At 45.3% G+C, this 25,888-nt stretch overlaps 1 protein-coding gene across 2 annotated transcripts in view; it reads right to left on the reverse strand.

Moving 5' to 3' along the window:
• PTPN21 (protein tyrosine phosphatase non-receptor type 21) overlaps window positions 1–25,888 on the reverse strand; it is a 369,019-nt gene that overhangs the window by 250,617 nt on the left and 92,514 nt on the right. For both annotated transcript variants that reach the window (XM_086937623.1, XM_086937622.1), the window contains exons 6-9: window positions 25,610–25,680; window positions 11,933–12,020; window positions 8,757–8,845; window positions 953–1,040 (exon numbers count right to left, since the gene is read on the reverse strand). In XM_086937623.1, the coding sequence (XP_086793749.1) occupies window positions 953–1,040; window positions 8,757–8,845; window positions 11,933–12,020; window positions 25,610–25,680 (336 nt within the window). The remainder of the gene's footprint in view (window positions 1–952; window positions 1,041–8,756; window positions 8,846–11,932; window positions 12,021–25,609; window positions 25,681–25,888) is intronic.

The raw sequence follows: 25,888 nt of genomic DNA on the forward strand, positions 1-25,888 counted from the left end.
ACAGAACACTACTGTAGGATTGTGGGTTTGTGAATTTCTCCAACACTTTTAGAGATCAGCTTTGTTGGGGAAAATGCCGTCACTGTCTGGTGTACCACAACCACTGGTGTCATTAGTTATTGAGCTGTCTAAAATCCCTTGGATGATGGATAGGTCCCTCCAAGGGTGGGATGAGGAAATGGCTGAGCAGGTTCAGGCTCAAACTGTAATGCGTTCTATGTAAAAAAATATATATTTTCAGATCAGACTTTGGGCTTGATCTAAAGCGCAGCGGAGAAGCATCTCTGTCACAATAGTATCTTGACAAATGGAGCCTACTACGGCTTTGTCAAAGTGAGTGCTCCAATGGCCCAACATAGTTTTTACTGTTGCTTGCCACAAGGTTAAAGCCCCAAGGGGGGTGGAGGGTTATTAGTTTTTGGTTTATCAAAATGAGACTCCTGCTTTGCGAGTTTTCTTTTGAAAAACAAAAAACATCTTAAAAGCTTGACGGATGTCAATCAATTTGACTGTACTGCCTATCACATGTCTCTCACATTGACTGGAACTGATTTGAAGGTAGTACCTGCCAATGACTAAAGAGGTTGGCTAGCCCAGCGGACATCTCCAAGTGAGGAGGACAGGTACTTTGTCAGGGCAACAGAGTATTTTACTCTGTCGTCCTGAAGTACAAAGCGTACTCTGTAATCTAAATCATGCCCTTTGTAGTTAACCTAGGACTGCAACGGTTTCTTTAAAGTCATTTTCATAACATCTCAAATGTAAGGATGAAATTCTGTAATTTAAAAATTACTACCAGCCATGCAGACTCTTTCCAAATCCTAATCATAAAAACACCAGCTACCTACCCCAAGTACTTGATGTAGATTATAATGTTAATAAATCAACTTATTGCCATAGAGATTGCTACTATGTCTTTGAAACCAAGTAGGAAAAGAAAAGATTCACTCACTGTTTGGAATTGAATGGTTTCCTCCTTGCTTGCAAGCTCTAGTGTAAAAAAGGACTTGTTGTGCGACATGTTCGCAATGTCATGCCACCTACAGACAGAAATGGTGAGACACAAAAGAAATAAAGTGTGTTTATATTGCTAGCAAAGCGCGGGAGAACCAAATTTACAGAACTAGTTACTTACCTGTACACTATGGTTCTCCAGTATTATCTTTCATAGATTCACATGCTTGTATCTTCCCCGTCGTCATGTAAATGTAAATGTATTGCGACTTATATAGCGCACGTATCACCCGAAGGCATCAATGCGCTTGCCCTGGGAACCCGTCCTGACTTTTCCCTGTGAGATAACCCCTACTGGGCATCCCCACGGTGAAAGCCAGGCATCCCGCAGCGGGTGGGCCGCCGTAGTGAAGATTAAGCAAGCTATTGCCCAGAGTTGCAGCGTGGGACCCCATGATTAGAATAGGCACCGAGGCAAGAATTATCGAGTCCGTGGACATTTTTGGGCTCAGGACCCTGCCGCGTCGGGAATTGAACCCTGGTCCCGGGCCAGACCTCTGCATCAGGGTCTGCCGCTCTAATCAGTGAGCCACACTCCTCCACTCATGGTGGGAGTCTCCCGGTAAATAATAACAATAGCAGGAGAAGAAAAAACTACCTGGAAACCATAGAGTAGTGAAACAATAGGTAACCTCTCCTCCTTATTATGTGGCCCAAACTACAGCCAATCAGCAGCCAGCACCAGCCTACACCATTCCCAGCAGAGCCACCATACCTCAGATTTCCAACAGCCCAAGAGTTAGCTATGCAGGAAACCAGAGATAAAAGGTGGTCTACCTAGCAGAAACGGGGAGATGGGCGGGCACATGTAAATGTATTGGCATTTATATAGCGCACTACTTACCCGTAGGGTCCCAAGGCGCTTCGACCGCTGCGAAACCCTTCCTGGCTTCCCTGAGAGATGGTCCCTTAATGGGTATCTCCAGGGTGAGACCAGGCATCCCCGGCGGTCTGGTGGGGCAGTTAGTGAAGATGAGGCAAGCTAATGCCCAGAGTTGCCGAGTGTGATCGCTGATCAGAGTGGGCACCGAGGCGAGAGAATTATCGAGTCCGCTGACCCTGGTCCAGAAACCTGCCGCGCCGGGAATCGAACCCTGGTCCCGGGCCGTCCTCTGCTCTCGGGTCTGCCGCCTCTAACCAGTGAGCCATAATACAGGAGAACCATAGTGTACAGGTAAGTAACTAGTTCTTTCTCCAGTATTCAATCTTTCATAGATTCACATGCTTGTATCAGAGAAGAGAGCAGTCCTTGTTGTCAGAGCGTTTCTAGGCTAGACCCCCTTTTTTTCTCGGGGCTGTGTGACATAAACTCCTTTTAGAAAAAGAACTCATTAAGAATGAAAAAGGTATAAACAAGCGACCTTTGTAATTACAGTCATTTGTGCAGAAAACAACATTATAGAAAAACAGTAGAAATTCATAAACATGTACCTTATTTAAAAAGATGTCTCAGAACTGCTTGTCCCACTGCTGCATCTGCTTTCCATTCTGTGTCCAGACAGTAATGTTTGGTGAATGTATGGACATTCGACCAGGTTGCTGCTCTGCATATGTCTGGAAGGGGTACTCCTGCGAGCAATGCAGAAGACATTGCCATCTTCCGTGTATCGTGAGCACAGACTTTCCTGTCGAGAGGTCTTCCTGCTTTCTCTTGACAGAAGACGATGGCGGATACAATCCATCTAGAGATGGAGGATCTTGAAAGGGCCAGACCTTTTCTGGGCCCTGAGTAAGCAACAAACAATTGGTTCGATTTGCGAAAGGATTTTGTCTTTTCAAAATAGAACTTTAGACATCTGCCAATGTCCAAAGTATAAAGAGCTTTTTCAGCCGCTGTAGAAGGATTTTTGAAATATGTAGGAAGGATCACCGGTTCATTTAGATGAAAGGAAGAGGGTATTTTAGGAACAAATTTCGGATTAGTTCTTAGCATCACCTTATCTGGCCTGAATTGTATGAAGGGATCCTGTATTGAAAAGGCTAGGATTTCGCAGACTCTCCTGGCTGATGATAGTGCCAGGAGTAATGCTACTTTCCATGACAGGAATTGCAATTCCGATTTGTGGATTGGCTCAAACAGCTTTCATGAGTTGAGACAAGACTGTGTTAAGCTGCCATGGAGGCGGAGGAAGCTTAACTGGAGGAAACTTTCTGAATAACCTTTTAAAAATTCCTTGATTAATCTTTGAGACCACAGAGATGGGCGACTTGGAGATCTTCGGTATCTGGATATTGCTGCTAGATGGACTTTAATAGATGAATGCGAAAGTCCTGATCTGGCTAAATGCAGCAAATAAGGAAGAATCTGCTCAGGTGAAGACGAGAAGGGATGCACTGTATGAGCAAGGCACCAATTACAGAATTGTTTCCATTTTGCAGTATATGTCTTGTCGGTAGACAGTGCTGCGGAACTTTTCAATATTTCACGGCATTCCGGAGGGATATCTAATAACTGGAATTCGTGCTCAAAAGGTTCCAAGCCAACAATTTTAGAGAGGTAAATTGTGGATGAAGTACTTGGCCTCTGTTCATGGAAATCAAATCCCTGGTTATTGGAAATTGTATCCTTGGTTCCACCGACAGCTGGAGAAGTTCTGTAAACCAAAACTGCCTCGGCCAGGCTGGGGCTATTAGAATTATTTGGCAAGGTTCCGATCTCATCTTTCTCAATATTCTCGGAATTAGGGGAAAGGGAGGGAAGGCATAAGCAAACATCCCTGTCCATCGGAGATGAAGAGCATTCCCTCTCGAACCCTGCTGAGGGAACCTGCTGGCATAATGCTTGCACTTTTTGTTGCTCTGAGTTGCGAACAGGTCCAAACTTGGCTTGCCCCACAAGTTGAAAATCCGATTCAGTTGGACTTGACATAGTTCCCACACGTGGCAAATGTCGGACGACCTGCTTAACAGATCTGCTTTTGTGTTTTCTATCCCTGGAACATGTTCCACTTGCAGAGTTATTTTGTGACGCAGAAGCCAAGTCCAGATTTTTTGTGCCTGTGTCGATAGGGGCTTTGATCTGGTGCCACCCTGTTTGCGAAGGTAAAACATTGTTGTAGTGCTGTCCGTCCGCACTAAGACCGATGAACCTTGGATTCTGGGAAGAAAGGCCTGAAGGCACAGGGAAACAGCTTTCAATTCCAAGAGATTGATCTGAAGTTTTGCCTCTTGGGGAGACCAAAGGCCTTGAAACTCTGGGTTCTGCAGATGTGCTCCCCAAACTCGTAATGAAGCGTCTGATGTCATGACGTAACTTGGCGATTGTGGTTCGAATAGCAGGCCCTTTGTCAGGTTGCTCCTGATACCCCACCATGACATTGCTCATTTCATCTGACAGGTTAAGACCAGCTTGTCGTCGAAGGAACCCAGAGCTTGAACCCATTGTTTGTCCAGAGCTTCTTGCAGTGGTCTCATCTGCAAACGGCAGTTGGGAATCAGTGGGATACAGGAGGATATCATTCCCAGTAAGGACTTGAATATCCTGATGGAAGTGAACTTTTTTGATGTCAGAGATGCAGTCAGATTCAGGATTTTTGTTACTCGTTCCTCTGATGGGTACGCTTTTACTTCCTGAGTTTTTAAGATTGCTCCTAGGAATTGCAGGGAATGTGTCGGAAGAAGAAATGACTTTTCTCTGTTTATCGGAAGGCCTAATCCTTGAAAAAGATCCATGCAAATCGGTAAAGATCTTTGTGTTGCTTAGTACGATGGTTCTTTTATCAACCAGTCGTCCAAATAAGGGAAAATTTGGAGACCTTGCTGCCTTAGATGTGCCGCTATTGGAGCCATGCATTTTGTGAATACTCTGGGGGCATACTTCAGGCCGAAAGGCAACACCTTGAACTGGTAATGGCGCCCCGCCACCATGAATCGAAGATACTTTTTGTGTTTTTTGTGGATCGGAATGTGGAAGTATGCATCCAACAGGTCTAGAGAGACCATGTAGTCTCCCTTGCGAAGCAGTAGAAGAATTTCCTGTAAGGACTGCATGCGGAACAAAATTTTCTTTATGTATTTGTTCAGATCTCTGAGGTCCAGTACCTGCCTCCGTTTTGAAGAATGCTTTTTCCTTATTAGGAAGAAATGTGAATAAAAGCCTGTTCCCTGCTGGTCTGATGGGACTTCCTCTATCGCTCCTTTCGGTATGAGTGATAAGATCTCTGCTTTGAGAGCTGCTAGATGTTGTTGAACTCTGCAGAGAGGAGGACGATTTGGAGGTTTTTGTGAGAATTCCGGGGTGTGACCCTGTGTAATGATGTTTAATTCCCATCTGTCCGATGTTATGGACTGCCAATGCGGAAGAAACAGAGAGGCAGTGGAACTAGTTGATCTGAAACTGTGTTGGAGGCGCCTGAAGAACATCACTGTCTGCGACCAGAGTCTTGCTTTCCTCTGGCAGCAGATTTTCTCCTTCCTTGTTGTTGGAAAGAAGTACTCGAAGACCGATACTGCTGGTTGGAGGAGTACTGACGGTATCCCTGTTGGTTGTATGGTTGGTACCTATTAGAATGGTAAGAGGAACGCTGTTGAAAATTTCCTCTGGCTCCTCTGCTGCGAAATGACTGATAACGGCCTTGCTGCAATGATCCCAAGGATGTAGCAGTATCAGTGTCTGCTTTTATCCCCTGCAGCGCCTCATCTATATGCTTACCAAAAAGGCTTTCGCCATCAAATGGCATGTCCAAGATTTTAGACTGGACCTCAGGTCTAAAGGATGTGGCCTTGAGCCATACTTGCCTCCGTAGGGCTACTGCCCCAGCCCTCTGGCGAAAAGCAATAGACGCTATGTCCATTGCTACGTCTATGGACTCCGACGCTGCCATGACACCATCCTGCAGAATGGAATTCGCCTCCTCTTTCTTGTCATCCGGAAGATGCGACAGTAGTGGTGTGATGTCAGACCACATCTGTCTATTAAACCGGCTCAGAAGTGCCATTGCATTAGCCACTTTGATTGATGCTGCTGCCATGACTGCAAAGCGTTTACCTATGCCAACCATTTTCTTGCCCTCCTTATCAGGGGGTGCAAAGCATGTTGCCATCGGGTTCTTGGAGCGCTTCTGCGCTGCTTGAGTCACAACCGACGGTCGAGGATGACCTATAAGACATGCTGGAGCCGTTTCTGTAGCACGATACTTCTTATCCAGCTTGGGTATAGATGCTGGAACTGAAGCTGGATTCTTCATCAGCTTGAGTCCTTCATCCCAGACATGTTGAATACTTGGAATGGCTTTTACAGACTTCCTAGAAGACTCTTTGAAGTTGTAAAGAAAACATTCGCTTTCCTTAACTGGCATAGTAAGTTGAAATCTCTTAGCCGCTTTTCCTATCAGATCGTGAAAGCTGGCTATGTCCTCTGGTGGAGAGCTTGCTTGAGGCAATGGTGACACCGGGGAAGTTGGAACAATATATTGGTCCCATTCATCCCCAACCACATCATCTTGAGGAATTTCTCCTTCCTCCTCTTGATCGTCATGATCGGAATCATTCAAATCATCCCGAATTGTAATAACTTTTTGGACATCCGTCTGTTGAGGTGGAGGAGGTGGCTGAACTAGGGGTGTTTCTTTCACAGGTTGAGAGACAGTAGCAGAGGCAGTGTAAGAGGCTGTAGCATTATCTTCCAGAAAGCAACGGTAATAGCGGTCAATCATGTGTCTTAAGTCTAATATCAAAGATAGGGGCACTGACATAGCCTCTTCCCGAACAGATGTTCACCTTCCTTGGTTTTTCCTGCTTTTTGTTTCTTCACATCTCCTTTTTCCTCAGAGGACCCTCTTTTCTGTTTCTTAGAGGTGTGTCCCTTGGCTTCCCCCTCAGACACCGAGTCTGTAGATTTTCTCTTTTGAAGCCATAATAAGAGGCGCGCTTCTCTATCCTTAAGAGTTTTGGCAGAGAAGGTCCGGCAATATTTGCAGTCCTTAGGGATATGCTTAGGGTACAAGCAGTACAAGCATTCCTTGTGTGGATCCTCAGAAAAAATTCTGGCCTTGCCACAGGACCTGCAAGCTCTGAAAAGTCTCTTCTTGGAGCCTTCAGACATTTTGAATGTAATAATCCTGTCAAAAAACAGTACCTGACTTCCAACTGTAAAGGTCAAAAGTTCAACTAAGAGAGAAAAACTGAGCTGAGCTCAGGGAGACTCCTTCTCACACGAATGCGGTTAGAAATCTGAGGTATGGTGGCTCTGCTGGGAATGGTGTAGGTTGGTGCTGGCTGCTGATTGGCTGTAGTTTGGGCCACATAATGAGGAGGAGAGGTTACCTATTGTTTCACTACTCTATGGTTTCCAGGCAGTTTTTTCTTCTACTGCTATGGTTATTATTTACCGGGAGACTCCCCACCATGACGACTGGGAAGATACAAGCTATGAAAGATTGAATACTGGAGAATGATATGACTGAAGTTGGGGGAAAATATTTCAAGTATTTTTGTTTTGGAAGTGTGTACTATCAAATAATGTATTGGCACTATCCTTTCATATATCTTGTATGGAATAGGAGATTAAACAAACTATGCCTCAAATAGAGAATACACCAAACATTTTGCATTTTGGAACAAAAAAACATTTCAAACAAGAAGACAATACTCAGAAAACAGGTCAATATAGCCTATAAAAAATTAGCATGAGTGTAATTTTTTTTACTGATGATAGGAATTGGCAGCAGTGCTTGTTCCCCATCACTCAGTTTTCAGAACTCAGGGAAGATGATAACGCAAAGGAGCTTTGGATAGAGAATAACATGCTATTCCACCTGACCATTTAGGAAAAGTGCAAAAATTACTGTTCGTCGTGGAGCCTGGGTACAAATAGGGATAGAGGTTTTTAATGACTTGAAACTACATCAGCCCATTTCTGAATATATACAGACCTGCCTGTCCTGTTACCCATGCCCTTTGGAAAACACTTTTCATGCCCCAAACAAATGCGGTGTCCTCCGAAATATGTGTAGTTGCCTAGTTAACTCTACATAAGGAAAGCAATCCGGGTCATTTATAGAGCGATACTTGAGAAATCTTCAACTTGCGGAGGGGTAGCTGCAGTGAGGTTTGTAATTTGGGGCCAATCATTTGTGATTGAACATTAAAAGTAAGACACTAACATTGTTAAAAATACGTGCAAGGAAATCTAACTAATTACCAACATGCAGCATAGCAAATATACTTGAAATATGACTATGCCAACATCTTCCAGCAAATCTCAGGAAGCTTTAAACAATAAAAAGCGCTTGTAGGGGAAAGGATCCAATTACAAAAATTACAGCAAAGTGACAGGGGACCATGTTGCTGAGCATGACAGTAGAGTCCAATATTGTTCCGCGAAGGCCATATCTATGCCATAAATCAAGGATGTCTACAAGTTATATACTTCTATTTTCAAATTCCAAATAAAGATTTTTTACATGGTATGGATCCAGTCCTCCTCTACAAACCCGCCTGTGATACATACTAATACAAATCCAGTCGAGAGTAACCAAAATAAATCGAAGAAGCACTTGCATGGGATATTTTACAAGTTTTCCAGGCATAATCTCAAAGACCCAGTATACAGTGGTAGCAGGTAAATGTTAATTAGGGAGCAGGCTTTCTCTGAAACACGTCCAAATATTACTTTACAAACCATGGCTAAGTCCTCTTCGAACAAATACTCAATTAAAGTACAGAACTCCTCTCCAAACTCAAACCACCCTCCAAAAGTCATCCAGAGCATACATGTATTTTTTGATTGACATTTTGCTCACCAAAACACCACAGGTGGTCTGCCATTTTTGTGCTTCACAAAGATGCCATCCAAACATGCTCCGATACAGATGTCGTACCCTCGACTGTCCTATAAGCAGCAACAAGAAAAATTGCAAGAACATAAAATTAAGTGGCTAGTATGACATTATCATAGAACACAAACTAAGGCAAAATCCCTCCAAATTACAATGTAATGCCAGTAATACATAGTTCCATTTCACTACCAAAGAACAACTGTGATTGCCATAAGACCTTCAGACCAGTACAAGCAAAAGTAGAATCAGGTTTAGTTTGGGAGGGTGGCTGAATATGGATTTCTACTGAGTTACTATGGAAAATGTAACTGGTGTGGACCTGGAGACTGTTGTCACAGCCAAGCACTTGGAGCAAACAAGCTCTATTACCTTCGCCTAAATTAAGGTATCTTTACCGTAACTTTACCATAACTTTGAAGAAGTACCCATCATTTCTAGTCAGTAAGTATTTATTGACTTCACAACAGCTTTTATTAAATCAACTTGATGAAATTATAGGAGGATTATTTGTGAACTGTAACATACATTAGTCAGAAACATTCATGAAAAAAACCTGCAGTAATTAAAATGCTTCAAAATAGTCAACCCTTCGAAATCCCTCGCTCTTATGAGGTTGCAGTTAGATGTTTACCCTGGCACTCACCAACAAGTGACTGGGATTCTCCCTGAATCTATGCGATTGCCTCACTGAGCTTCTTTTGTGCATGATAGTAGAGACCACTGTATCCCCAAATAGTTACTTGCTTTCTTTATGGACTATATCTGGGACAAATCACATCGGTTTATTACCTGCAAAGGCCTGTTGTGCTGCAGAGAGCCCTGTGTGTTCCTAGGTTTTCCCTTATGATACACTCCTAGGAGTTCCACTTTCAGTGACTGCTAATTTAGGGCAGCTGATGTGGGGGAATTTGTGAATTAACCTGCTGGGCTATCCAGAATGTAAGGAAAAAGGAAATGGCAAGGAGGAAGAAATATCTACATCTACTCAATCTTAGAGAACTTCATATTACCCTATTAACAGTGCATAGTCCTGTCTTTAATTCATATACCTTATTCAAGATAACAAATCACATACCACAGACACATTTTTGGGAACATAATCATCATTATTTTTGTTTCTCTTTTAAAACATACACACATATATACAAACAACATATACATCACAAATCAACAAAAAACAAAATTCATTAGTTCCCTCTACCCCCTCAATTGAAAATTAATCAGTGTTTGCAGACTGAATAAAGGCAATTTCACTAAGAGGGTGTCTTCTATGCACACAGGGTTACCACCCCTCTTAAGACCTTATTTCAAATGTGCTTTCAATCATAGGAATTTTTGCCGACTTCTACCATTCAGCTTGGGCCTGCCAAAAGGTGCATTCATTCTGGGAAGCAGTCACAAACATTATACAACTGTCGTTGGGATTCCCTATATCCAGGGCCGCACTGGGAACCAAAACCGGCCCTGGCAAAGTGCTCGGCCGCCCACCCCCCCCCCCCCACCTCTCCTTCCTACTCTGGAGGGGGGGTTGGAGGTGCCGCCAAGCTTTTTGCCGGGCCGGTTTTCTGCCAATTTAGTTACAGGGACGATTTTGCAGCTATGCTACAAAAACGGCCCTGTAACAAAATCGGCCTCCAAGGGCCCAAAACCGGCCCCCACCCATGTGGCACACCGGGGGATTGCCCGGTGCCCGCTATGGCCAGTCCAGCCCTGCCTATATCAGGTACACCACAAGTATGTTTACTGGGCAAAGTTAATGATATTAAAGCCTCTCATAGGAAGTTGGTTGCTGTGGCACTACTGATAGCCAAACGTAGAGTTTCCATATGCTGGGGTGGCAGACCAGCACCAACAACTACAAACTGGATACAAGACCTGGTATATCGTTGAGCTCAATTCACATGTTATGCAGAGGAATTGCCTAGTACCTCCAAACCTCGTGATATTTGAGGCCCTCTCACTGCATACCTGTTGACTATAACTCATGTCTGATTGTTCATGTCATTAATGTACTGGAATACTATGCTGCCACATTAATTACCTGCTTGATTACTTTCCAGAGTTTGTCTGTCTGTAAACGTCATCTAATTTATTGTCGATGTCTCCTGCCACCCTAACCGTACGAACTGTCAGTGTCATCAATTGCTACATCATAATTATCTGTATATGTTCTTTTGAAATTGAAAATCAAATAAAAAAATTATTAAAAAAAGAAAAATCATAGGAATTTTTTTGTCAATTCCAGATGTACTCCTCTTGTCATAAACTGTCGACATGGACGCGTTTCGGCCTTCAGTTACATCTTGGCCTCCTCAGGACAAGGGTAAGGGAACAATCTTGAAGCAAACAAAAATTACTGACAGTAAGCCTCTGGACAACTCAATCGGACCTTTGGAAATTTCCAATAATCCAGCCACTAGTTACATCGCCTTAAAATCGGGGTAGCAGGCAATCTGAAGTTAATTCACCAACACATACAAAAATGAACAAGATTTTTCACTCCACTGGTTGCTTAAAGTCCTAATGCCACTCGCGACACGCTAAATCCTTTACAATAATGCACTTTAGGGAGTATCAGGCGTTCCTCATTATATCTGATTCATCACAGATCTAGAGTCTGGTCTCCATTCAATCCGCCGGTTACTGTTATCCAGAATGGGCCATGCAGAATAAAACTTCATTTTTGTAAAGTTCTTGATTTCTTCACCTCATTCTGAGATTCTCATTCCTGCCTGATGACATCCTAAAATTAGTACCCCTTCCACGTCTGTCTGTCCCCAGCATGCATGATCGCCAGTGGCAATTATACACAAGAAGCACACGTCTGGCCCTCTAGGCGTTGAATGTTAACATTGCCCTCTGCCACATTTCTGAAAATATGTCTCATCAACTTCCCAAAGCAATACAAATATAGCACATCATCAAAAAACATCCAACCAAAATTCTCCACTCTATACTGCAGTCATGAACCACCAATACCCGTTTTGTTTATTTGTGAATGCATCTGCATGAACGCATCCCAAATCAAAATAACAGTGCCTCAGGAACAAACTGGGGACAGCATTGTGCTGCAGAAATGCAAATAGCAATAAGGATACCTGCAAGCATACTGCACAGCCTTAAAAACAAACAGATTATACCTTTGCAGGATAGCTTTCTTCTCCATAGCCATCCATCCTTTCAACCTCCTGCATGTATAACATTTCTGTCTCAGGTGGAGTGAGGCCCCTTTAAAAGAGGAGAAAAGTCACATTTAGTATTTATTGGCTCTTGAACTCAATTAAATTAATCAAGGTCGACATTGTGTAAAAGTCCTGGTAATAGATTGCGCTTATTAATTGGGTTCTAAGCACTCACGCTTGGTAAAAGCAACAGCACTAAAGCACAGGTATACATAATATCATTTAAGTGGGGAAGTCTGGATTAGAGGTCTACTCGCTGAGGGTAGTTACTTAACCAGGAGACCACATCTGAGCCAGAGAATGTTTAGGCATCAACAAATAATCAGAGAAAACAAACACTGTTTGCTCTAAATGACCAAATAAATCCCACAATTTATTGGCCTGCCTACTTTACCAGTTTTTCACATGCAAAAGTATTCATGGTGCCTAAAAGGTCTCATAGCTAGCTATATATTGACTCTTGTGAATCCCTGAAAAAAATTTGGTGGATACCGGATATAACACTTCATTGTAAGACTTCATAAGCACTGTATAACTCAGAGGCACAGAAGGCCTATGATACCGATTTTAAGTAGTGAAACAAGATCCAGATTTATGTTATTGTGTACTGGCACTGCGAAACCCTAAAGGGTGCGTATAAATTGAATAATGAATAAAATAAATATTAAATGTTGCTCGGCCGCTGATGTGGTTCTCCAGGCAGCTGTATTCTTAAGCACTATAATTTCGTTAAAAACGAAAGTCCTTGCAAAAAGCCATTGCAAATGATTTTACAGCACGCAAAATAACAGATACATATACATACATATTACCTACTGGCGGTCGCCAGTAGGTAGTTCTAGTTAGGACCTAGTTTTCATAGGGAAATCGTTTTTTGGCTTGCTAATAACTTTGGCACCATTTAATGAACCTTCACAAAATTTTCCCAAAAAGTGCCCTCCTGATTCTAGTTGTACTTGGAAAGTTTTGGGGTGACCCATCAAGGGGGGCCGAGAAAAAGAGGGTGCGGGGGGGAGGGCGGTGGTGTTAAAAAAAAAAGTGCGACTTCCATGTTAATTCCCATAGAGATTTTAGACCCCACTACAGCCCGAACCGCTGAACGGAATTACACCAAATTTGGCAGAAAGCTAGCTCTTTGCCCGGAAAGAGCCTTTTTTGTTATTTGGTGTAAATTTGTTCAGTAGTTTTGGAGATATTAAAGGAAAAGCAAATGTGTATATCTAGAGGCGCAGACCCTCCACAAATCTTACCGACCTTGTGCAGAGATCAGATTGGCTGCCAACACTTCAACCAAGAAGTGTTGATAGCTGAATCTAAGTCCCAAAATGGCTAAGTCCCAAACAAAAACTTTTTTTTTTTTTAAAAAGAGAAGGGGACAGGGTAGGATTACCTTGACCCCCTAGGCTTGGTGCTCACATCCCCCAGAGACCCCGCCTGGCCCAAAAAGCAATTTTACTAAGGTTTTTGCAGTGAAAATCAAAACGTATTTGCACAAAAAAAATGCAGTCTACCATGCTTTTTGTATTTCGGCCCCTGGGTGGGCAGGGTTCCGGGGTCATATTTTAATACATATTTTGGGGAGGGGTCTACAGAGCCCCCCTCTCCATGGCAGATATATGTTCGGGGGATCGTCACCTCCCTGGGGCAGGCCCTGTAATAACAAAGATAGAGGGGGGTGGGTACGACCCCCCACTCCTGGAGCCATTAATGGCCCTGGGGACCCCAGAGGGCTGGCTTTCTGTGTCCTGGGGTGCCCACCGCTGGGACACAGCTGTTTACTCTCGCTTGGTAAGAAGTTTAGCAGCTCCCGCAGAGCAAGAGCAAACAGTAAGTCCGCTCCCAGCAGGCGGGATCTGGAAGACTGATACCGCCAGCTGGGAGCGGATTGTTCTTCATTTTTCCTGTCCTCTGTCAATGGGGCAGGAAAACAGATGAAAGGATCGTTCTCACATGCATGAAGCAGCCTTTTGTGTGCTCCCTGCGTGTGGGAGCCATGAGGCTCTGCCCGCGTCCCCCCAGAGCTGCACAATTGGCCAGGCCCCAGGGGTTGGGATCTATCGGGGCCAAAATTGGCCTGTGGATGGGGGCCGCGCGGGCCTCCTCCCCCTCAAAAACCAAAAAAATGATCCTAACTTCTTGGGCTTGGGAGAAGGCAAAGCGAGTGGTTTCTTTCTTGTTGTCTCCTGGTGAGAACAGAGTCCATGGTTCTCCCTTTTAATTACCATGAGTATGCAAATGCCCAAAATCATCTGCAAGCTCTGCCCGTTTGGCTCCAACCCATTTTTCTTAATAGTATGCAAAGATCTTCCCGCCTTTTCACACGCTGATGGTCGGCTTACCAAAAAAAAGGAGTGTGTTTTTTACTGATTTTTGTGACACGTTCTTGATGCAGAAGAATAGGTGGACATCACCACTAAACAAAGAAGCACTTACCTCATATAGTTAGGAGGAAGTACCCCTGTTTGGTGGAGATTCCCCTATTTTTACTCTTATCCTCTTCGCGGAGGATGAGGATTCATGTTATCACAGATGTATGCTCGAGGAACAATCATTTCCGAAATTACATGCACACAAGGTCACTGGAGACATTTCCTTGTGGTCCATTATGCAGCTGTAGTGCAGAACAACCACAAATTATTTGCCAACGAGGTAGAAATTACTAATTAACCAGTAGAAAGTACTCCAGCTGGGTGGACTTTTTTGCAAAACTGTGGACTCTTGTTGGATAAAGGGGCAGGTGAAGTTCTGTTATGGCACAAGTTCTGTTATCACACAGCTACTGTCAGAACCACACAGACACTCAGACACCCACACATACCCAATCAGCAACTCTCACATAAACTCACAGAACTACACAGCCAATCACTCACACACACCCACCCACCCACTTAAACACCCACAAAACCACTGACACACCCACTCACAGAGCCATATAGCCACTCAGACATCCACTCAAAACACTGATACAGACAGTCACACAACCACTCATATGACATATGTTAGAAATAGTATCACTCAGTAGTACAGAAAGAACAGTAATTTAACTAATGCAGCAGCTTAGTATATATCTTTACGTTTCAGAAACGTTTACGAAAGACACTCACTGGATGATGTCATTAATGATATCATTTGAGAAGTCATCAGTGATGTCATCAATGGTGTCACTGACCATTTCATGAGTGATGTAATATGTGAGGTCATAAGCAGTGCATTGCAGGGGGCATAAGTTATTGTTGGCTCAGGTTGCATAACTGCTGAATTCCATGGTTTTAAATTAAATCTGAGCCTAACTATAAGTCCCTGTAACCTTTTATTTATTGTCCAGTGAATATGTATTGTACACATATACACACACACACACACAAAACCTTTCACCTTTGCTAATCACTGGTAGAAACATTTTTACTGTCTCTACATAAAAAAGTCTCTTCAAAGAACTACATTTTGAGATTTAGAAACAACCATATTTAAGACCTCGTGCACAACTTTGAAAGAGTGCTGAAAGAGGTCACCCACCTTTACAGGGACACTTAACAGAGAAAGTATGTATGGACTGTTCAACGATCTAGTGGTCATTACTGAATACTTGTGGTCGAAAAGGGGCATTCGACCTGGCTTGTCCAGCCGGTTTATCCCCAGACTTTTTGCTTTTGGGCCTCCTGTTTTTGTTAGTTTTATTGCTCTGGGCAGGTTACCACTGCTAATCAGAGCTAAAATGCATAAGCTCTCTGTGTAAATTGTTATTATGGATTGGTGTTTCCATTTTTGGCTTGTTTGATTTACTACCAAGTCTCTAGTACAGTGCACTGTGTGTGCCCAAGACCTGTAAATCAAATGCTGCTAGTGGGCCTCCAGCACTGATTGTGACATCCACACCCACACAAACAGCCATGCAAAACGTTCTCAGAATTGCCAGCGCAGTGTCTGCACACAGTTTTTATTGCCATGTCGACCTGGCTAGTGCACCCACTTGCCAGGCACTAACCTTCCCTTTTATTACGTGAGTCACCCCTAAGGTAAGCCCTGTGGGCAGGGTGCAGTGCATGAGAAGGTTTGGACTTATCCTGGTGGGTGCGACATGTCCTGATAGTGAAATAGAGTTTATTTAGTTTTTCACTATTGAAAGTCTATCTGTCCCATAGGATAGAATGGGAGTTTATTTATAACATCTTATAAGTATAACTTCCCATAAAGACATGAGAAAACTTGAAGTTTAGTCTGCCTGAACTCAGAATATAAAAATGCATCTTTTAGTAAAGATGATTTTTAAATTGTGGGTTTGAAAATACTACTTATAGAAGTGGGTATTTTCTTACTTAGCCACCCTGCATCTCTCGGCTGGTTTGTGGATTGACTGTCTGGCTTTGGAGTGACAGGGGCTGGGGATGTGCCTTCTTTCAGACAGCCACTAGAAGGTTGATGTGCATCCTGCCTTTCCTGAATGAGTCAGGGCTGGTCTGAATAGACCTGGGCTACATTTAGAGTAGGGGGAGGAGATTTCCTTACACCTGAATGGACCTGGTCTGCCTTACACAATGCTGTCTCTACCTCCTGCTGGGAAGCTGGACCAGGGAGGACAGGTTTTGACTGAGCAGAGAGCCTCTCTCTCTCTCATCAGAAAACAAAGATAAATGGGCTATAAATATTGGGGTTCAGACCCGAGCACTTTAGATTACTTCTGGACTCAGGAGGAACCTCTGTCAAGGAAAAGAGCTGAGAAAGCTGTAGGAGAAGTACGGTCCCTTTTCAGTGTGCTGTCTGGGGTTGCCCTGCAGTGGCTGTTTCTGCCAAGGAGAGGAAAAAGATTTTGCTGTGTGCTGTTGATCCTGTTTGAAAAATATCCCCAAGGACTTGAAGTAGAGCTTGCCTCGTGTTCTGAAGTCTCAGGGACACAAAGACGTCACTACCAGCTCCCCTGAACTCCTTGCTGGGATTTCTGACCTGCCAAGAGGTGCCTGTTGCTGTGTTGGGCCTCTGGAGGTTGTTCCTGCTCCTGGGAGCTGGAAAAGAGACACAAATAAGATAAACACGACTCATCCACACCAGTTTTCGAAGCATCGCCGCTGAAGAAACCAATGCAGCGCCTGCCCTTGGCTGGATAAATCACTGCACGCTGAATCCTGTGCACCGAGCTCTGAAGTCCGAGATCACTGCACCGATTCCAATGCAGGCCCTGCTGTGCGGCTACAAGAACCAATGCATTGTGGGACCGCGGCTGGAGAGACGAACGATGTGACGTTGCAGCCGCCTCATCGAGAACAGACGCATCCCTGATACCCACGCATCGCACCGGGGTGCCAAGTCAACAATAACGCTGTGACTGCAGTAAGAAACAGACGCATCGCCTCCCCGCACAGTCAGAAACTGACGCACCACCTCTCCTTCAATAAGGAACCGAAGCATCACTTCCATTGTGGCAGTAAGGAACCGACGCATCACCTCCCCTGAAGATCTAACGCATCATCTTCCTCAGGTGTAAGGAACAGACATTACCTTTACTGTAGCTGTTTTTGTTTATGATTGTGACACATCCAAGTTACTTTGTGTTGAAAGTGTAGCATCTATCGATTGCTATGGACGGAACTGTTTTTACCTTCTAAGAATCACATTTTGATTATTGTGTGTTGGACTTTTTTGTCGTTTTTGTATTGTTTGGTTTAGATAAAGATTACTTATTTTTGTAAACTGGTGTGGTGTCCATTTATAGTGTTTTCACTGCATTATTATATGTGTGCACAAATGCTTACACACTATCTCTGAGATAAGCCTTTCTGCCCGTGCCTAGCTACCAAGGGGATGAGCAGTTGTTATTTTAGAAGTGCATCCCCCTTATCCTGAATAGGAAGAAAGGTCCCTACTTGGACAAAGGAGCAAACCCTTGCCAATTAGAGACCCCATTTCTAACATGGGGCTTTTATGAAAATTATGAATTCATCACCACCATATTGTTCTGTCACTATGTTGCATCTAATGGGTGTGAACTGAAATCATGGATCCATCATGGCACAGACAATTCGAAGATGAGCATGGGTAAATAATATGCTACGCCTGTTTGAAGCAGCTATCCATTATCATCGTGCAATTGCTCCACTGCTCCATCTGATATAGCTCAGTTATCATGTCTGCTTCACAGCTTTTCTCCAGCAAGGTACTGATGACTCAAAACGGATTGCCAACAGCCTTATTACCCACACATGCAAATCAAAAATAGCTGTAATTACTTCATTCATTATGAATCCTACGCTGCAGCTTGGGCCCATAATTAAGGGGGCAGATAATTAACAGCCAATCTAACATGCAAGTGAGTGTAACAAAGAGTTACTTACCTTCAGTAATGCTTTTTCTGGTGAATAATCCAACTCCACCTTTAGAATATCCCCTAGGTGGCAGATATTTTGGGTTTAACTTTGTTTTATTTATTTCCAGGCAAATGAAAAGGCACATTACATACAATGGACAATCCAGTGTTTCATCAACTTGGTCTCCCCCCCATCCAGTCCAGCCACCTCGTATCCTTGAGGACCCTTGTGTGATTCTTAGTGCATTTGGCTGCCAGAGTAGGGTAGGGGCCCGACCCTAATAAGCAGTATGTAAGGCCTAGTAGAATAGAAACTCCCAACAACCCCATCCCACTTCCAGCCCCACCCCACCACCACCGAACCGGTGTGCTGTATCCATGCCTTGTTAGGTTACTGCGTGAAAGGTCCATTTCATGTCACATATTAGGAGGCCACTACCGCTGGCTGATCGTCGGTGAGTAGAAGGAGGCGGAGGTATTTCGGACATGTTACTTCGTTGAATTTGAACGCTAACAGGAATAGTAAAGGGCGCCAGATTGTGTTACATGAATCTGCTGAGTGCGTGAGGTTGGCTTGGATTCTCTCCATACCGATGATGTACCATAACTTGTGCAGCCATCCCGTTTGTATCGGTCGGGTCTGTGTGCTCCACAGAGAGAGAATGTGTTGGATAGCTGCTTCTATCGCCAGGCCCATTTGTTTCCTCTTGAATGACTTCAGTGGGTATGTAAGAGAGTTGGGGAGCCCCAGCAATGTGTAAGCAGGGAAACCTCATCACAGCCCCGCCAGCAAGTCGGGCTGCGGTCAGAATTACCTCTATTCAGTCTGACAGGTCTCAAGTACCTGTAAGTTGCCACCTTGACCGCCGCTTCTCGACTTGCTGTATTGCGGGCCGTATGGTTTGCCCTGAAGTAGATATCACGCTATTCCTTCTGTGAGAAATCTCTTCCCAAATCCTGCACCCATCGCTTCTGCCCGGCAGTGGGCACTGAGGAAGCCGGTGGACGAAGCATATTGTAAAGTTCAGAGATCATCTTTTTGTCCGAGTATTTGGTTATAAGCCATTTCTCGTACGTCGTTAGTTTTCTACCGACCAGCAGGCGCACGTCGTGGTGGAGGAGCCAATGACGGATTTGGAAGTATTGGAATAGTTTTAGTTCTTTGATCTCATTGGCTTGTGGCACGTCTGAGAACTTAAGGAACCCAACTAGATCGAAGAGGTGTCCCGCCGACTTGCAGTCCGAAGCCCTCTATTGCGAGAACGCTCGCTCTACTAGCCCTGTTGGAAATTCTGGATTGTCAAACAGGGGTGTTAATGGTGAGGGGAATGATGTGAAACCATGTTCAACCACTATTGTGTCCCACACTCGCATCACTGTGCGTGTGAGTGGGAAGCCCTTGAGGTTCGGTGGTCTATCTGAACGCTTTAAAAAGGGCACCTTCCAGAGGGATAACTTCGCCAATGCCCTATCTTGAAACAGCCATCTCTTTTCAGACTCGGACATGCTCCATTCTACAAGACGTCTAAGTTGCGTCGCCCAAAAATATTCCAAGAAGTTTGGAACACCGAGCCTCCCTTCGCCAGGAGGTCGGTACGATAAATCTTTGAGCAGTCGAGGCTGCACCCCCGCCCAGATGACGTGTTGCACCGCTCCTTGCAGCTTGTGAATGGTCCCCACCGGGAGCCATGTCGGGATGGTCTGAAAAATGTATAACACTTTAGGCAGTATAAACATTTTAACGGCAGCAATGCGGGTGGCCAAGGAGTGACAGGGGGTGCTTCTGCCACTGACGGAGTTCCCCTGGATTTGTGAGAGGAGTTTAGCGTAGTTTTTTGCAACTGTTTGCCCAATGGAAGAGGCGAGGACTACCCCCAAGTATGAGATCGTGGCTAGGGGTTGGATTTCTCTGTACTCCCAGTGCCATCCCCTGTGTAGGTTCTCATTTAGGCCTGGAGGCAGGATCATTGATTTCCCCATATTTATTTTAAAACCGGAAACAGTACCAAAGGAAGTCAATTCCCGAAGGAAGGCTGGCACCGAACGCTCGGGTGTCTCCAAGGTCGCCAAAATATCATCCGCATACAGACTGATTGTGTGCCTTTCTCCTCCGAAGGGAATGCCGAGGATATTGGGGTTGTCTCTTATCCTTTGTGCTAGGGGCTTCACGTGGAGCGCAAAAAGAAGAGGCAACATCAGGCATCCCTGCCTCGTACCCCGTTGGATGTCGAAGGGCTGTGAGATTGTCCCATTGACCCGTATCGTAGCTCTGGGCTTGTCGTAGCCACTTGCAATTCAGGCCCTGAACCGATCCCTGATGCCGAAATGTGCCAGGGTTTTGTCCAAGAAGCTCCAATCGTCTCTGTCAAATGCCTTTCCTGCATCGGTCGACAGTAACAGGGCATTCATCTGGTGCGGTGGGCTTTGTCGATTAGATGCATGATGCGTTTGGTATTATCACTGCTCTGTCGATTTGGTATAAAGCCAGACTGGTCTGGTTCAATGATGACAGGCATACGTGGACCTAGTCTGGCCGCTAGAACCCCTGTGAACAACTTCAAGTCCAGATTAAGCAGGGAAATCGGCCGGTAGGAGCCACATTGGGTTGCATCCCTCCCAGGTTTGGGAAGGACAACGATATCAGCAGCTAGCATATCTGGGGGAATAGATCCAGGGCCCTGGAAGGAGTTAAAAAGGCGAGTTAAGATCGGGGCCAAGAGTGGGCAGGACGTTTTATAAAACCCAGCTGAAAATCCATCCGGCCCTGGTGATTTCAGAGGTATGAGACGGGAAATCGCACCTATCCCTTCTTCAATCCTAAAGGGTGCATCTAATGCTTCTGCCCCAGCTGTGTTCAAAGCCGTCGTAGCAGCATGTTGAAGGTGTGCCCCACCCTCCGAACTCAGTTTCAGATCTTTACCATATAGAAAGGCATAGAAATCCAGGAAAGTTTCAGCTATCTGATCATCTTGTTCCACCCTTTTTCCCATGGTATTGTGAAGGGCCAAAATTTTGGAGCGCTGGGTGCGGGCTCTAAGTTTACTCGCTAGGAAACATCCTGTTTTATCTCCCCCTATATGATATGAGTCTTTGAGCTCCAGAGCCACGTATTCCGCTCTGTCAAGCTCCAAACTTGCTAGTTGCGCACTGGCTACTTTCAATTGGCGCCATACTCTAGGAGTGCTTGTTCGACTGTGCACTCTTTCTAGTTCCACCACGCTTGCCGTGAGCAGTTCTCTCTTTTCTTTCGGTTCTTGAGCTTCCGCAGCGGAAATAGCTATCAGTTCGCCCCACACCACCGCCTTGAGTGACCCACATATTACCGCCAAAGGTGTCCAGAATATTGTTTGTCGAAAGATAGTCAGTGATGCATTTGTGTAGCTGTTGGGGTACCCCATTTCATTGAAGCAAGTTCTCCCGTAATCGCCACCTCACATTCAGTCTATGAGTCGGGGGCATGTCGAGTGTCACTGTCACTGCGTCATAGTCAGAAAGCGCAACTGGGGTAATGTCCACCGCCTCTACTAATTTGTTTAGTGCGGTAGATCCTATAAAATGGGCAAATCTGGCATATGTGTGGTGTGCATTGGAATAGTATGAGAATTGTGTGCTCTGGGGATGAGCCTCCTGCCAGATGTCCTCCTGCCAGATGGCTACCAGCCACCTGTGTCCCAGCCAGTCCCTCCCATTTTCTGATAGGGCTCCCGTTTGGCCATAGCGTTGACCTGATCTGTCTTTCTCCTAGTCCATGACAAGATTGAGGTCGCCTCCCACTAATATCCTCCTATCTTGGGAACTAAGAACCTCGGACATGGCTCCCTTAAGGAAGTTTTCTTGTCCTGAGTTGGGGGCATACAGGGACCCCACCACCATGGCAGCCCCGCCCACCCATAACTTGTATGGCAGGAGCCGGCCCTTTACTTCTGCCTCTTTATCTCCCACTTTGCCTCAAAACTCTCTGGCAAACAATATAGCTACCCTTGCCTTCTTGTCCGTTGTACAGGAATAAAACTGTTGGGGAAAGGCACGGGACCTCATTCTGTGCCAATCTTTGGAAAGGAGATGGGTTTCCTGCAGAAGGCACACAGCCGCCCAAGTTCTCCAAGTAGGACAGAATAGCTCACCTTTTAACTGGATTATTTAGCCCCTTCATGTTAAGGGTGATCACCTGAAGAGTGGATCGCGACATGATGTGTTCACTATTGGTGTCTGCGGTATCATTCAAAGCCTACCCCCTCAATTTGTGTGGCCATACCCCTGGACCTTGGTTCTGTCCATTAGTAGCTCTGGCCCTCGTCCAGGCCCCAGCAGTGGCTGGCTGGATGACGGCGAACTGCTTGCAGCTCAATGCTAAGAAAACTGAGGTTCTTGTTGTTGGTAAGCACAGCAACCTCTGGGGCGTTCAGTGGTGGCCTCCAGAGCTGGGCCCAACCCCCATCCCGGTATCTGAGGTTAAAAATGTAGGTGTCTGGTTAGACCCTGCCCTCAGTTTCTGCGGACATACCAAAAAAGTGGCTGCTACATGCTTTGGTATTCTACGTGGGCTCAGACCAATCTTAAAATTCTTCGACGCCCCTACTAGGCAGTTGATAATCCAGGCCACCATACTCTTGCGGCTCGATTATGCGAGTTCGCTTCTGCTGGGGGCCAATCAGGCGGAAGTTACCCGGATGCAGCGCGTGCAGAATGCGGCGGCCAGGGCCCTGGTGGGTCTTCCTAGATTCTGTTCAGCTAAGGAAACCATCCGGAAACTCCATTGGCTGCCCATGGCTCACAGGATTAAGTTTAAGACCCTATGTCTTTCCTTCAAGATTCTTAAATTGTCTTCTCCCCAGATCCTAGAACACCTTCTTACTCCCTATGTCCCCTCTCGCTCCTTGAGGTCATTGGGTCAAAATATGGCTACAGTTCCACGGTTCAAACGCAGCAGAGCGGGAGGCCGCTCCTTCCGCTTTTGTGCGGCCAAGCTCTGGAACTCCCTACCAGCTCACATCCGTGCCCTAGATGACCTGCTTATGTTCAGGAGGGCTATCAAAACCTACCTTTTCCCTCCTGGACCTTAATGGACTGCTCCTCTGTTACTTCTCCTTTTTCTGTTATGTATGCTGTGTTCTTTCTGCTAGTCAAAGTGCCGGGACGCCCCTTAGCTGGGGCAGCTGTGTGCTATACAAGTTATGATAACATAACATAACATAACCCCACTCAGCACACCGGTCCCCATTCCCCCCTCCTCCCTCACCCCAAAAACACCCCCTCAACCATTTCAGAGCACTGTCTCCCCTGCTCCTGTGTTCTGCTCCAGGTCCGCTTCTTTCTCGCCCGCCCCCCTTTCCCCCACTTGTGCGTCCCCCCTCTACCCCAAACCCCCGGGTCTCCCCATTCCCTCCCGAACCCCAACTGAACAGTCCCAAAGTTTTACCATAGTCCAATGCCCATCATCCAAGAATGCGGACATGTGGGGAGGAAAAAGTCGGGGTGTACGTGTGACTCAAGTGACCCGGGCCAGCCCCAGCCCCCCACTCTCAGCCCACCCCAGCCAGCTATAGTTTGGTGCTGTTGTATCCCATTGTGCAGATCAATGTCTGTCTGGTGATGTGGTATCTTTTGACATTGCTTCCAGGGCTGCCATTCTTTCTTGCGTCATGGTTGCGGAATCCGGCCATGATTCCAAATTAGGCGAGAGTCTGAGGCCTACTTTCTGCCATCCGTCCCCTAAAGATCGTGGTGTGCGGCTGGGTGACTCACCAGGCCTCTGATGTTCTTGTCCAAGGATCGCACATGTTTCTTGGAGAGATTGCAGTTGGTGTAATTTGCCATTCCACTTAACTCCTTGGACGCTCATGACGAGCTCAGCTCGTCATGATGTACACCTCCATACACTCATGACGAGCTGAGCTCGTCATGAACAATGGGGATCAAAGCCTTCCAGTACAAGAGGAAAATAACACTAGCATCGATGGTGTTAAAGATCAAACGGAAAGGGTGACCCCAGGAGTAGGACACTCTTTTCCTTCAAGAATGGTGTCACCTCCCTGAACGCTTTCCACTTCTGTAAGGTGATGGAGGCGAGGTCCTGAGAAAGTTCTACGGAGTGACCTTGATACTTGAGGGGTTGCTTTAACCTAGCTTCTCGTAGTATTCATTCCTTGTGTGGGAAGTCCGGCAGGAAGGCCAGTATGTCTGGCGAGGGGGCTGGGGTCCATCTTGTCAAGCCCAACCGGTGCGCTCAGTCAATGCGGATGTCAAAGTCAGAGGCCTCTCCCAAGATCTCCGTAAACATGCCCTGGAGGTATCGGGCGACGTGGACGCTATATTCAAGTAATCCTTTGCCAATCCAACTGAGAAAAGACCTTGATTCATATCTTAGTTAAAATATGCAAACTAGTCCGTGTTCATGCAATGCAAGATAGAAGTATCTGCTAGAACAAAAGAACAAGTCCACCACCTGCATGACCGAAGTCGCTAACTGGATGAAAGCAAACTGTCTCAAGATCAACACCAACAAGATAGAAGTAGTGATCTTCGGCATGAACACTTTACCATGAGACTCCAACTGGTGGCTAGTCAAACTCAGACACACACCCATACCCAGAATCCACGCCAGGAACCTCGGAATATTAATTGACGCCAAAATACATATGAACGCATAGGTCAACGTTATCACTGCACCCTGAAAATGCTGAGGCAGATCTTCAAATGGCACCCAGGCAACATTAGAAAAAGTGTCACTCATACCTAGTTACTAGCAAGTTGGGCAATGGGAACACCCTCAATGCAGGGATCACAAAGTAACACAGTAGAAGGCTATAAACCATACAGAACTCGCCAACCAGTCTCATCCTCAAGTTCCCACACAGACAGTCGCATCTCCTTCCACCCACCATCCAGACACCACTGATCCGCAGGACTCCTACTTGCACACATCCCACACATACACAGAACAAGGTCAGGAGGAGTAGGATTCTCTTACATCGCTCGTAAAGCCTGGAACAACCTCCAATTCCACATCAGAGCCTCCCTCTTCTCTTCTTGAATTCCACAAGAAGCTTAAGACCTGGCATTTCAATTAACCAACCTACCCTAGGCAGGGCTAGGCGCGCGCACACCTGCTCAACGCCAGGATACCTTCGTGGGTAATAGTGCGCTTTACAAATACACATAATATCTTTCTGGAAGAAAAAGACTCTGATTTATTACACCAACATGCAACAGACTATCTATGTTGAAAGCCTCTTTCAGCTTATAATTACTTTAAATATCATGTAAGTATTACTTTGAAAAGGCACATCATCCACCCTTCTGACTGATTTTTAGCTTTTTGGGGTTATTATTCTTACCTGAACTTTTGATGGAGCAGTGCCACCTTTTGAGTAGCTTCTTCCAGGACATTTTCATCCTGTATCCATCCCTAAAGAGGATAGATCATTGTATATGAGAAATCTATTTGTAGCTCTTTAACACCATTGTTCTATGTAGACAAATACATATTGTACATCTGTGAAGTTTGAGCATTTAAAAAGCATGCCACTCCAAGGGGCAGCCATGTAGTTTTTGAGATAAAATGCACACAACCTATTCTAGGAGGTCTACTTTTCTGTAAAGAGTAGATACAGTTG

Source organism: Lissotriton vulgaris, chromosome 9 (genome assembly GCF_964263255.1).
Source record: "Lissotriton vulgaris chromosome 9, aLisVul1.2, whole genome shotgun sequence".
Lineage (NCBI taxonomy): Eukaryota > Metazoa > Chordata > Amphibia > Caudata > Salamandridae > Lissotriton > Lissotriton vulgaris.